General features: G+C 40.7%; 1 protein-coding gene across 16 annotated transcripts in view; it reads right to left on the bottom strand.

Moving 5' to 3' along the window:
- CALD1 (caldesmon 1) overlaps positions 1-12,946 on the bottom strand; it is a 196,744-nt gene that overhangs the window by 9,561 nt on the left and 174,237 nt on the right. For 11 of the 16 annotated variants that reach the window (XR_008658602.2, XR_008658606.2, XR_008658605.2 and 8 more), the window contains 5 exons: positions 11,216-11,356; positions 3,246-3,289; positions 3,072-3,153; positions 1,298-1,435; positions 780-875 (listed from right to left, as the gene is read on the bottom strand). Coding sequence is in view for 12 of the 16 variants with exons in the window: in XM_063642278.1 (XP_063498348.1) it covers positions 780-875; positions 1,298-1,435; positions 3,072-3,153; positions 3,246-3,289; positions 11,216-11,356 (501 nt within the window). In the remaining 4 variants the exon portion in view is untranslated. The remainder of the gene's footprint in view (positions 1-779; positions 876-1,297; positions 1,436-3,071; positions 3,154-3,245; positions 3,290-11,215; positions 11,357-12,946) is intronic. The other 5 variants (XR_008658604.2, XM_055284102.2, XM_063642283.1 and 2 more) reach the window with 1 other exon arrangement.

Here is a 12,946-nt window from a genome sequence, read left to right as displayed (position 1 = left end):
GACAGTGGACTCTCAGCTCCCTTGGGCACCAACAAAGCTATAAAAGCAAACTTAACAGGGAAAGCTCAGCAATATACAGTGGGGAGCTTGATACATTTTCTTATTATAATGACAAATGCAAGCAATTGTCGTATACATTCAACGAAAAGGTGAAAAGAAATGTACTTTTTAGTAAGATAGCTGCACTTAATAAATTAAGAAAATTTTAGGTTCTCAAAAACATCATTCATAACCAGTTTTTCTAGTTTCCAGTTTTATGACTTTCCTCAGGAGGTGTTGACAACACAATTAGACTAATTATTTCAACAACTACCCAATAACTGCATTTTTGTGCCGAGTTATAAAAATAAGGCAAATTGGAACATATGGATTCCCAATAGGCAATATACATATTCTTTTGGGAATAAGTTTAGGGGTGCTCTTGATAAAGAAGTAGCCAAAATGATTTGACCTTTCATTTTCAAATTTCTATCCCGAATTTATAGAAGCTAAACAAATAGACGAGTAAAAGATCTAAATTTGAACTGCCTCAATATTCTAGCTGATTCCTCCTCTCAGGGTGTAGAGGTGATTACTTCGTTCCATTTTACCCTCTGAGTAACTGAGATGCAGCTTCTTAGAACTGTTGTAAATCTGAACACTTTCCTGTTTGTTATTTATCAGGGAAAGCAAAGAACAGGAGCGCTGCCATTCCTAGGTAAACAGACCAACTGCTTGTTTTCTTCTGCTGGTAGAAGCTGGGAGATCAAAGAAACTCAGAAAAACCTGAAGGTACTTACAGAAGGTTTGGGAGCAGGTGACTTGTTTCCATCTGGGGTTTTAGTTAGCCATTCATTGATGCGGCTAGAAACCCCTACCTTCAAGCCAGCAGTTTCCTACAAAGGGGCAATCATCCAAAATATTAAAGAATGAAGTGAACTTTACCTGGGAAGGAATTTTCAAAGCAAATTCAAAATATCATTAACTATGATTTCACATAACCATAAACCTTAACACTTGATATTTACAGAATATGTTATCTGGTTTTCTTTCCCTTGTAACTCACCCCACTCCAACTCCAAGGGTGGACATTTCAGATCAGGCACTTTATTTGGAGTAAGATGGCCCGGGTTTAGTATCTCGTGCAACCTCACGAACACATTTTCTCTGAGCTTGCTTTTGTGGTCATTGCAAAACAAAGTACAAATTGCACCTTCTTCACTGCTTTTATTATTTACTAGTGTGATTCCTAAATCAAAATCGAATTGCAAAAAAATATGCCCCTCTACACTTAAAAGACAAAAAATCAGATGCTCACCTTATTTGGTGTGCCTGCTGCAGTGGGGGATGAAAACACATTCCCTTTCTCCCACATACTCTTGATGTTGCGTACACCTTCAGCAGGAACAGGAAGATCCGAGGCTGCCGGCTTTGTAGGTTTTGCGCTTTTTGTTCCCTGAAATTTGTGAGTTATTTTTAGGATTGGTGCTGGGAAGTTTGTTTTCGTAAAATTATACTGAGTTTGTCTTCCTCAACATTATCATCTTAAAAATTCATTGTGTAAACACCTCCACCAAAAATGAGAGTGATAATTTCTGTTGTAAAACTGTATGCTGATGACATATGTCCCTCAAAATAAACCATCACAGCTAGATCAGAGGATCTTTCAAAAATGAAATATACTTTTTGTTGGAACACCATTTATTGTCAAATTGATATTCTACTTTGTGTCTTCAACAGATACTTTTTTTTTTTTTTTTTGAGACAGGGTCTTGCTCTGTCACCTAGGCTGGAGTGCAGTGGCACAATCAAGGCTCACTACAGCCACGACCTCCAGGGCTCAAGTGATCCTCCCACTTCAGCTTCCCAAGTAGCTGGAACCATAGTCCTCTCTCTATTTTGTAGAGAAAAAAATGAAAAAATTAGCTGGGCATAGTCCCTATGTTGCCCAGGCTGGTTTTGAATTCCCGGGCTCAAGGGATCCTCCTGCCTCGGCCTCCCGAAGTGCTGTGACTGCAGGCATGAGTTACCACACTTGGCCTCAACAATACTTCTTAAATGCCTACTGTATGAAGTGCACTTTGCTAGGTTCTGGGGATACAATCGTGCTCAAAACAAGACAGTTGGGAGGCTGAGGCAGGAGAATTGCTTGAACCTGGAATGCGGAGGTTGCAGTGAGCCGAGATTGCACCATTGCACTCTAGCTTGGGCAACAAGAGCGAAACTCCGTCTCAAAACAAATAAACAAACAAACAAACAAAAAACAAGAAGACAGTCAGCTGCAGTGGGCTTATATTTTAATAGAAAAGGAAGATAGTAACTAGTTATATAAGTATTTATTTCACATTGTGCTAAGTGCTGTGAAAAATAATGATGTGCCATAAAGCATGGCACAAAATTGGGGGACAGTACTTAGTTTGGGGGTGCAAAGAAGGCTACTCTGAGGAAGTGACATTTAAACCCAGATCTGACAGAAGACTTGAAAGCAGACTTAAATATATATATATATTTAAATACCAGTAAACCCATTCGTTAAAAAAAAACCTTTTCATTAAACAATATTCAGGCTGAAAGTAGAAAATAATTTATTTAAAACTCTTCTAAAATTTATCTTTATTATTGTATTTCTTAGAATTTCAAAGTGTAATAAAGCATCATTAATATTCTAACACTATTGGGGGCCAGGTGTGTTGGCTCACATTCGGCTTTGGGAGGCCAAGGCAGGCGGATCACTTGAGGTCAGGAGTTCGAGAACTGCCTGGCCAACAGGGTGAAATTCTGTCTCTACTAAAAATACAAAAATTAGCCAAGTGTGGTGGTGGGCCCCTGTAATCCCAGCTACTCGGGAGGCTGAGGCAGAATTGCTTGACCCCGGGAAGCAGACGTTGCAGTGAGCCGAGATTGCCACTGCACTCCAGCCTGGGCAACAGAGTGAGACTCTGTCTCAAAAAAAAAAAAAAAAAAAAAAAAAAAATTTCTAACACTCCTGTGGCTATTGGACTTGATTATTGTCCTAAGTGTTTTTATGATTTTCTATGTAGTCAGAATCTATTTCTGTTCAGCAGGACCATAATGCTGAGGACAATTCTCACCTCAATTGCACTGGTATACTGCTCCAGTCTGCTGTCAATCTTGGAGACTACTGCTGCTTGATGGGTCGATTTGACACCACTGCTAAGAAAGTAAAAACATACACATAAAAATATGAGAATCTTCTCATACATATGCTAGCTGATTAGCTCAATTGAACCATCAACCATATTTACCTTTTCTGCACAGACTTATTCAAAAATTCTGCTCGCTCTTCTATCTAGGAATTGCAAAAGAAAATAAACCCAATTAATATTTCAAGCTTATAAACAGTATTTCTCAGCCCAGGCCAATATCATCCCTGAACCTGTTAAATAAACACACCAAAGAGCATATAAGGGTATTTGAGTTACTGTGCATAGCTCTGCTAGAAAGCAAAACTACATATAAGGTATTTGATAGTCAGATTTGGGGGAATGAAGGTAGGATTGATACAGGATAGAGAAAATGTGTTTAAAAAAAACGAGTTTTCAAGGCAAAATAAAGACCAGACAGAAATAGAATAAAAATGCCTCTAAAACAATATAAATCAGTGGCAAAATAATCAAATGTTAAGACTAACATAATTGGCTGGGTGCTGAGGCTTACGCTTATAATCCTAGCACTTTGAGAGGCCAAGGCAGGTGAATCACTTGAGGTCAGGAGTTCAGGACCAACATGGTGAAACCCTATCTCTACTAAAAAATACAAAAAGTAGCTGGGTGTGGGGGCATGTGCCTATAGCCCCAGCTACTTGGAAGGCTGAGATGGGAGAATTACTTGAACCTGGGAGGGAGAGATTGCAGTGAGCCAAGATTGTGCTACTGCACTCTAGCCTGGGTGACAGAGTGAGCATCTGTCTCAAACAAACAAACAAACAAAACACAACAACAACAAATTTAAATAATTTTTTCAAAAATACACACTGTTAACCTTTAGGATGTATTCACTAGAGACATACCATGCTATTTGAGTAACAAAATTTTCCCACAATGTTTTAACTATATATTTGGTATGTAATAGGATTGAATAACTAGGAAATGTGAACTAGTCCCTTATTACTTAACCTGATTTCCTAACTTGACAAGGGTCAATGATCAAGCCTATTGTTGAACTTAATTAGCCTTGGAACGTAAAAGATGGGGTGCAGGTAGAATGAGGATGGGGCACAGCTCATCTGTAATGGCTGGGGCTTCCCATGAAGCCCCTCTTAGCCCAAGTGTGAAATTAGGAAATAAGCCCAGAGAAACAGGGGTGGACATACAAAAAATCAGCAGTTAGTAGTCTTTGATGAATTCTTTTTTTTTTTTTTTTTAAAGCTAGGAACTTTTTGCTAAAACTGAAGCTGCTAAATCAAACATTATATTTTACTGAAACTGTATCACTTAAATTTAGATGTTAGCAGTAAGCAAATATTTGTTGAATCCATGCCACACCCAACTCCAGGCTAGAAATATCCTCTGCCACCCATCACCTATCAATACCATGAGCAAATACCCTCTTTGCTTATGACTGCATGTGCCAAAGCACATGCACGCTGAAAAGTTCCATTTTCTTCCCTGTTCAGGACAGCCAAGAAATCTACTGGATTATAGTTGCCCTAGGCTAGTATGTTTGAGTGGCCCCTTGTCTCAGTGAGTCTCGGTTAATATGAGAAATTACCATAGACTGGGTGGCTTAAAACAACAAACATTTCTCACAGTTCTGGAGACTGGAAAGTCTAAGATTAGGTTGCCAGCATGGTTGGGGTCTGGTGAGACCTCTCTTCACGGTTTGCAGATGGCCACCTTCCTGCTATGTCCTCATATAGTGCAGAATAGAGAGGGAGCAAGTAAGGTTCTGTGTCTCTTCTTACAAGGGAACTAATCCCATTAAGGGGGCCTCCACCCTCATGACCTAATTGTCTTCCAAAGATCCCACCTCCTAATACCATCATATTGCAGATTAGGATTTCAACATATGAATTTTAAGGGGATACACACAATTCTCCAAGATGTGAGGGGTTCTTTCTGACCCAGACTGGTCTGGGATTCATGAGCAATTAATAAATACCATATATTTTTTTTTAAACATGCTTCCTCTCTAATATCAGTTGAATAACACTTTTATACATATTAGTAAGAGCATTTCATTCTTTCTGATGATTTCCTACAAAGACAAAAGCAAACTCTTACTTAAAAAACTTTATGCGGCCGGGCGCGGTGGCTCACGCTTGTAATCCCAGCACTTTGGGAGGCCGAGGCGGGCGGATCACGAGGTCAGGAGATCGAGACCACGGTGAAACCCTGTCTCTACTAAAAATACAAAATTAGCCGGGCGTGGTGGCGGGCGCCTGTAGTCCCAGCTACTTGGAGAGGCTGAGGCAGGAGAATGGCGTGAACCCGGGAGGCGGAGCTTGCAGTGAGCCGAGATTGCGTCACTGCACTCCAGCCTGGGTGACAGAGCGAGACTCCGTCTCAAAAAAAAAAAAAAAAAAAAAAAAACACTTTATGCAAAAAAGTACTATAAGTAGTGCTGAGTTTATGGGATATATAAAACACTTGTAAAGTAACTCTCATTTTTCTGATTTTAATTATAAACTTAGAAGTATATTTCTGTAGAAAAAAATCCCAGGTGAGTAAGATGAAACAGTTTAGAACCATGCAATGCACTGGCACTTTTAATAAATATTATCCATCTGTCCATCCATCCATCCATCCATCCTATTTTTATCCCTGCCAGCCTGTCAGCCAAACAATTAGCCAATAAATAATATATTGAGTGCCTTCTATATAAAATTGAATACTAATGAATAAAAGAGTGCTATTGATCGAATTGTGTCCCCCTAAAATGCATGTGTTGAGGCCCTAACCCCCAATGTGATTGTACTTGGAAATGGGGCCTCTAAGGAAGTAATTAAGGTTAAATGAGATCATAGCGGTGGAACCCTGATCCTACAGGATTGTTATCCCTACAAGAAGACACACTAGAGAGCTCACTCGCTCTCTTTCCACCATGTGAAGACACAGTAAGAAGGCAGCCATCTGCAAGCCATGAAGAGGGCTCTCACCAGAAACTGAATCTGCTCGCACCTTGATCTTGGACTTCCAGCCTCCAGGACTGTGAGAAATACATTTCTATTGTTTAATCCGTCCAGTCTATGGTATTTTGTTATGGCAACCTGAGCAAACTAAGATAGACAAGGTCTTATTCTTTTTCTTTTTTTTTTTTGAAACACAGTCTCACTCTGTTGCCAGGCTGGAGTGCAGTGGTGGAATCTCGGCTCGCTGCAATCTCTGCCTCCCGGGTTCAAGTGATTCTTCTGCCTCAGCCTCGAGTAGCTGGGACTACAGATGCGTGCCACCACGCCCAGCTAATTTTTGTATTTTTAGTAGAGACAGGGTTTCACTATGTTGGCCAGGATGGTATCCATCTCTTGACCTCATGATCCGCCCATCTTGGCCTCCCAAACTGCTGGGATTACAGGCATGAACCACTGTGCCTGACTGACAAGGTCTTATTCTTTAAGGAACACAGAATTTAGTAGGGAAGATTAGTAAAGTATATAAAATAAAATATTTAAAAATTAACAGTAGGTACAATATTAAAGAAAAAAATGCTGTGTGTGTAAGAAGTAACTATCTGGGGGAGTTGGAGAAGGCTTTTCAGTAGTGTTGATATTTGAGCTGAGATTAGTAGTTTCTGGTTTACGTGGTTTCAGAAATGAGTTTATGAAAGTGAGGAAGGAAGTGCATGGCTTAGCCAGGAAAGGGCATTTCTGGCAAAGCAAGTACATGTACAAAGATTTGGAGAGCCACAAGGCACACAGCGTGGTGAGACTGAGGATAAGGAAAAATTCAGTGTGGTGGGAGGATAGAGGCACCACAGAAGGGGATAGTGGAGGTGAGAACTGTTCTTTGTCCCACCTGCAGCATCTTTATGACTCAGGGATCATCTTTCTAACCTTGGCCATGGCATTTATTTAAATCACCGAGATTCTCAGATTCCTACTCCTCCTTTTGCTTCTATCATAGCTAACATAGCTTGACTTCATCATCGCATTTCACACATTTTGTCAGGATGCACTGTCCATTTACTGATGCACTCCTGCTAGAAAATATCCTAGCTTAGTGGCTGTATGTAATTTAACAATTTGTACTGAATTTGTATATTAAATGTTCTGTTTAAGGAGTTTAACGAAGGAAATTGGTTCTTCTGAAGACCAAGAGGTGGCAGTATTGTCTCGATAAAACTTGGAATAAAAGCACACTATTCGTTTTAGAAAATTGGTGCTCTCATTACTCCACACCCTGCCCCCAACCAATAAAGGCAATAGAAATTAAAAAATCTTTGAATTTAATTCACTTAAAATCTATTCTTTATTACATATGAAAATCAGTCACTGCTAACATAATTTAATGATGAAAAACCAGGTACAGACTTTCCCAAACAAGGAATAGAAATCATGAGATATTTTTTAAAAATACACTAGTTGATAGTATTTTGATGTCAAATAGCAAATATTTTTCCTCCCATTGGTATTCTACAGTGCTAACTTGTGACCACTTATAAAAGTTGCAGGGCCAAGGGTATCAATAGCTATCCCAATTACATTGTAGAATATGAAATTGAGCTTGAAAATCAGAGTCACAGCAAGTTCTTCAAGGCACATACATGGAGGGAAGCATAGACTGTCTGCCCCTGAGTATGTGTCTCTCTTACACAGAAATTTAAAATATCCTAGACCTTTTTTATACATCTACTTTAATCAATTGCAGACAAATGCCTCTCCACCAGAGGGAGTAGATAAATGGCTTCCTGGGGGTACTGGATGAAACGGGGAGCCAGCATCTGGTTGAGGGAAAGACCAGAGAAATAAGTAGGTTGAGAAATTTGGTAGAGAAGAAATAATTAAAGAGGAGGGGGAGGGTAGATTGTAGTTTCTCCTGGAAAAAAAAAAAAAAAACCCACAGTAGAATTTGGAAGTCTAGATGACTACTATTTTCTTCATGTAACCAAGACTGTTCAAGGAAGGCTTGGGTGGGATTTTAAAGAAGGTAGAAAGACAGAGCACGGTTTTCTTTTTCTTTCTTTCTTTTTTTTTTTTTTTGAGATGGAGTTTTGCTTTTGTTGCCCACGCTGGAGTGCAATGGCGCGATCTCGGCTCACCACAACCTCTGCCTCCCAGGTTCAAGCAGTTCTTCTTCCTCAGCCTCTTAAGTAGCTGGGATTACAGGCATGTGCCACTGCGCCCAGCTAACCTCTGCCTCCTAGGTTCAAGTGATTCTCCTGCCTCCTGAGTAGGGATTACAGGCACCTGCCACTTTGCCTGGCTAATTTTTGTATTTTTATTAGAGACGAGGTTTCACCATGTTGGCCAGGCTGGTTTCAAACTCCTGACCTCAGGTGATACACCTGCCTCGGCCTCCCAACGTGCTGGGATTACAGGTGTGAGCCACCACACCTGGCCTTGAGAATGGTTTTCACATTGTTAAATGGTTAAAAAAAAAAAATCAAAAGAAGAATAATATTTAATGACATTAGAAAATCACAATAAAATTACATAAAATTCAAATTTCAGAGTTTATAAATAAAGCTTGCCTACTCCACAAGGCCTTTCTCTACTCATTTTGCTCTGCTCACTTTTGTAATTCTTGAATTGTTTCTTTGAGGCAGTCATTAGTGGCATCAGGGCAGCCACCTTGCTTTGTTCTTTCCCTCATAGGACATAGCACACATTAAGTATTTCATAAATAATCAGATATTAAATGTATAATCCCTCTGTGGCTTAGTTTAAATTTTCCCTGAAGCAGACCTTGAGACAAGGGTTCAAGTACAAATAATTTATTTGGGAGGTATCAGAAATATGACTGGGACCCAGACCATCATAAAGACTAAGTGAGCCGGGCACGGTGGCTCATGCCTGTAATTCCAGCACTTTGGGAGACCAAGGCAGGCAGATCATGAAGTCAGGAGTTCGAGACCAGCCTGGCCAATATGTTGAAACCCCATCTCTACTAAAAATACAAAAATTAGCCAGGCGTGGTGGCATGCGCCTGTAGTCCCAGCTACTCGAGAGGCTGAGGCAGGAGAATCACTTGAACCTGGGAGGTAGAAGTTGCAGTGAGCCAAGATCATGCCACTGCACTCCAGCTTGGGCAACAGAGTGAGACTCCATCTCAAAAAAAAAAAAAAAAAAAAAAAGACTAAGTGAAGTTATTTGGGGATTTAAAAATTCTGATTTTCATGTGGAACAAGTAATAACTGTAAAATGTAAGCAGCTTTTGGTCATTTTGGTGTGCCACTTGATATAACCTTATACATATGTACATAATTAACCATCCAGACCTTGCTATGATTCTTTTTTTCTTTTTTTAGAGACAGGGTCCCACTCTGTTGCACAGGCTGGAGTGCAGTGGCACGATCTCGGCTTACTGTAACCTCTGCCTCCCAAGTTCAAGCGGTTCTCCTGCCTCAGCCTCCCAAACAACTGGGATTACAGGTGTGCACCATCACGTCTGGCTAATTTTTGTATTTTTAGTAGGGATGGGGCTTCACCAGGTTGGCCAGGATGGTCTAGAACTCCTGACCTCAGGTGATCCACTCGCCTTGGCCTCCCAAAGTGCTGGGATCACAGGTGTGAGCCACTGTGCCCGGCCAGACCTGGGTATAATTCTGTCATGGCTTTGTCCATTGTTGATGCCTTATAACTTAGCTAGGTTGATGGAAAATGAAATGTTAAAAGTTCCAATCTCTGAAGATTCATTCATTTATTCATCATTTAACAAATTTTTATTATCTTCAATATGATGTAAGGCACTGTGCTAGATGCTCAATGATGTTAATCCTCAAGGAAACCACCACTGGCAATAATGGTGGACTGATTATAAATCAGGGATGCTACTTTCTTGAGTCCACTGTGTTTTCCCTGCATCTCGACTATTCTATCATCTTCCTGACTCAGCTGATTCCTGCTCCTTCTCTGTTCTCTTGGCAGCACTGTGTTTTACATCAAGTAGGAGCTGTGCTCCATGAAGGCTGTCATAGGACCATAGCCATCCTGGAAAAGGATGCTCTCCAAGTCACATTTCACCTCCTCCCACAATAATTGCTTTAAAATTTGCACCTGTACCATTTCCAGCTGGCTTTTAATCATGACAAAGAAAAAATGAACAGCTAGCATGAAAAGCAGCTTAAACTTTTAAAATATACTTTCCCATTTTATAAATTTTAAATGTTTCTATTCTCAATTGCTCAAAGGAATGAGGCACAAGGAGAATGTGGATCAGTGAAATTGAGAAATAATCACCGAATGTCATTTTGATGTATGCCAAAGCATCTAATAAACAACAGATAAAAATTTCACTACTGTCTCTCCTTTCCATATGTTGTAAACAAAGAGAAGCTATGAAATGGCTGAAAGGAGGTGCTATGGTCCAACATTTATATGTTGAAACTGAATCCTTGATGTGTTGGTATTAAGAGGCGAGACCTTTGGGTGGTAACTGGGTAATGAGGGTGGGGCCCTTGTGAATGGGACTAGTGCCCTTATAAAAGAGGCCTAAGGGACTAGTGCCCTTATAAAAGAGGCCTAGGGGAGCCTGTTTTCTCCCTTTCTCCTTCCACCATGTAAGGACACAGGGAGAAGGTGCCATCTATGAGGAATAGGCCCTCACTAGACACCACATCTGCTGGCACCTTGATCTTTGACTTCCCAGTCTCCAGAACTGTGAGTGATAAATTTTGAGATGGAATCTTACTCTGTTGCCCAGGCTAGAGTGCAGTGGCATTATCTCAGCTCACTGCAACCTCTGCCTCCTGGGTTCAAGTGATTCTCCTGCCTAAGCCTCCCAAGTAGCTGAGATTATTACAGGTGTGTGCCACCACGTCTGGCTAATTTTTGTATTTTTGGTAGAGATGGGGTTTCACCACGATGGCCAGGCTGGTCTCGAACTCCTGACCTCAGGTGATCTGCCCACATCGGCCTCTCAAAGTGCTGGGATTACAGGCATAAGCCACCGTGCCTGGCCCCAGTCTAAAGTATTTTGTTATAGCAGCCTGAACAGATTAACATGGAAGGATAGCAAAAAGATAAATGAACAAAGGCCCTGTATAATCAATAACTAAACAAGGGGCTAAAATCCAGTCTCTATCATATTCTAATAGAGGCTTTCTGGGGAAAAAATACCTTGAGAGATGAACCTTTAGGAGTGAAACACTTGAATGGTTTCTTGTCATCTGACAAGCCATCTTCTGGCATCTTCTGGCGTTTCTCAGCAGCTTCTGCTCTTCGCCTTTCAATCTCTTCCTTTAGCCTCCTCTTCTCTTCCTAAGAGAGAAAGAACAAATAACGAGGCATCAATACCAGCTTCACAGCCAAAGGGAAGAGTGCTGTAGGAGAGAGAGCACAGTCGGAGAGGCAGCAGACTCAGGCCGCAGGCTAGACACTCCCTTTCTAGGTGGTCACCGGAGGTTTAGCCTGAGAGCTGGAGTCGAGCTGCCTGCGTTTGCATTCTAGTGCTGCTACTTTCCAACTGCCTGACCTTGGCCTTGTTATTTATCTGCTCTGTGGCTCAGTTTCTTCATCTGTAAAACAGGGATAACAATAGTACTCATTTTATAGGGCTTTTGTGAGGACTCAGTGAGAAAGCACATGTAAAATGCTTAGACCAAGTTTGTCTAACCCACGGCCCAGGGGCCGCATCATGCCCAGGATGGCTTTGAATGTAGCCTAACACAAATTCGTAAACTTTCTTAAAACATTATGAGACCTTTTTGTGATTTTTTTTTTTTTAGCTCATCAGCGATCATTAGTGTTAGTGTATTTTACATGTGGCCCAAGGCAATTCTTCTTCTTCCAATGTGACCCAGGGAAGCCAAAAGATCAGACACCCCTGGCTTAGACTAACACTCACTATGGTGATTTTCCATAGGATGATACATAATCACCACCATCCTGTGGGTCATTAATAATGACCTCACACTTCTGTATATGTAAAACGGATATGAATATTCCTTCTACCTACATCCTAGGAGAGTTGTGAAGACAAATAAGTTATGTGAAAAGCTATCTAAATCTGTGGTACTATATTTGCCAGATGGTACAAGAAGTGACTTTATGGTTGCTCCCCGCTTCAAGTGAATGTATAATTTTAGATGGTTTGACAAACCTGAAATGCTGTAGACATTGCACCATAGTGGTGCAATTGCAAATGTTTACAGACTGTCTCATTAACCACTCTGTATCTTCATTCCTAGTCTAGAATACTCTGTCTTCTCTATCAGGGCTCTGATCAAGTTGCACAACTTGATTTTCTGAGAGATTTATGCTGTCTTTGGTAGTTCTTAAGCTGTGAGATCATTATCACCGCATGTTCTCAAGCAGAGACTAGATATTCATCTGTCAGAGGATGTCATAGAAGGATCCTGTGTTTGGTAGTTTAGCCCAAATAATCTCCTAGGTCCAATCCAGTTCTAAGACTTCATGATTTCCCTTTAGCCTTTCCTGATACTCTCCTCCTCTGAATAATAATCATAATAACAATGATGGCAATAATGATATCTACCAATTTTTGAGTGCCTAGAATGTGCCAGGCACTGGGAGCACAGTGATCTATTAAATTATCGGAAGAATCCTGCAAAGTAGATATTATTTCACAGATAAGGAAAAGAAGACACAGAGTAGTCCAGATTTCCCAAGGCCCCAGCTCTTTAGTGACAGTTAGGATAGAAGACTGGGTGTGTTCCGAGATTGCACCACTGCATTCCTGCACTCCAGCCTGGGTGACAGAGCAAGACTACGTCTAAAAAAAAAGAGAAGCCTCGGTGTGTTTAACCCCAAAACTCTATCATCCTGATTACTTCCCATACTTCCCAACAAAAGGTCATTGGCTCATTGAAAGATGGAGTTAAAAGAGAC

The sequence above is a fragment of the Symphalangus syndactylus genome, chromosome 6 (assembly GCF_028878055.3).
Source record: "Symphalangus syndactylus isolate Jambi chromosome 6, NHGRI_mSymSyn1-v2.1_pri, whole genome shotgun sequence".
NCBI classification, from domain to species: Eukaryota; Metazoa; Chordata; class Mammalia; order Primates; family Hylobatidae; genus Symphalangus; species Symphalangus syndactylus.
This window is presented reverse-complemented; position numbering and strand designations above follow the sequence as displayed.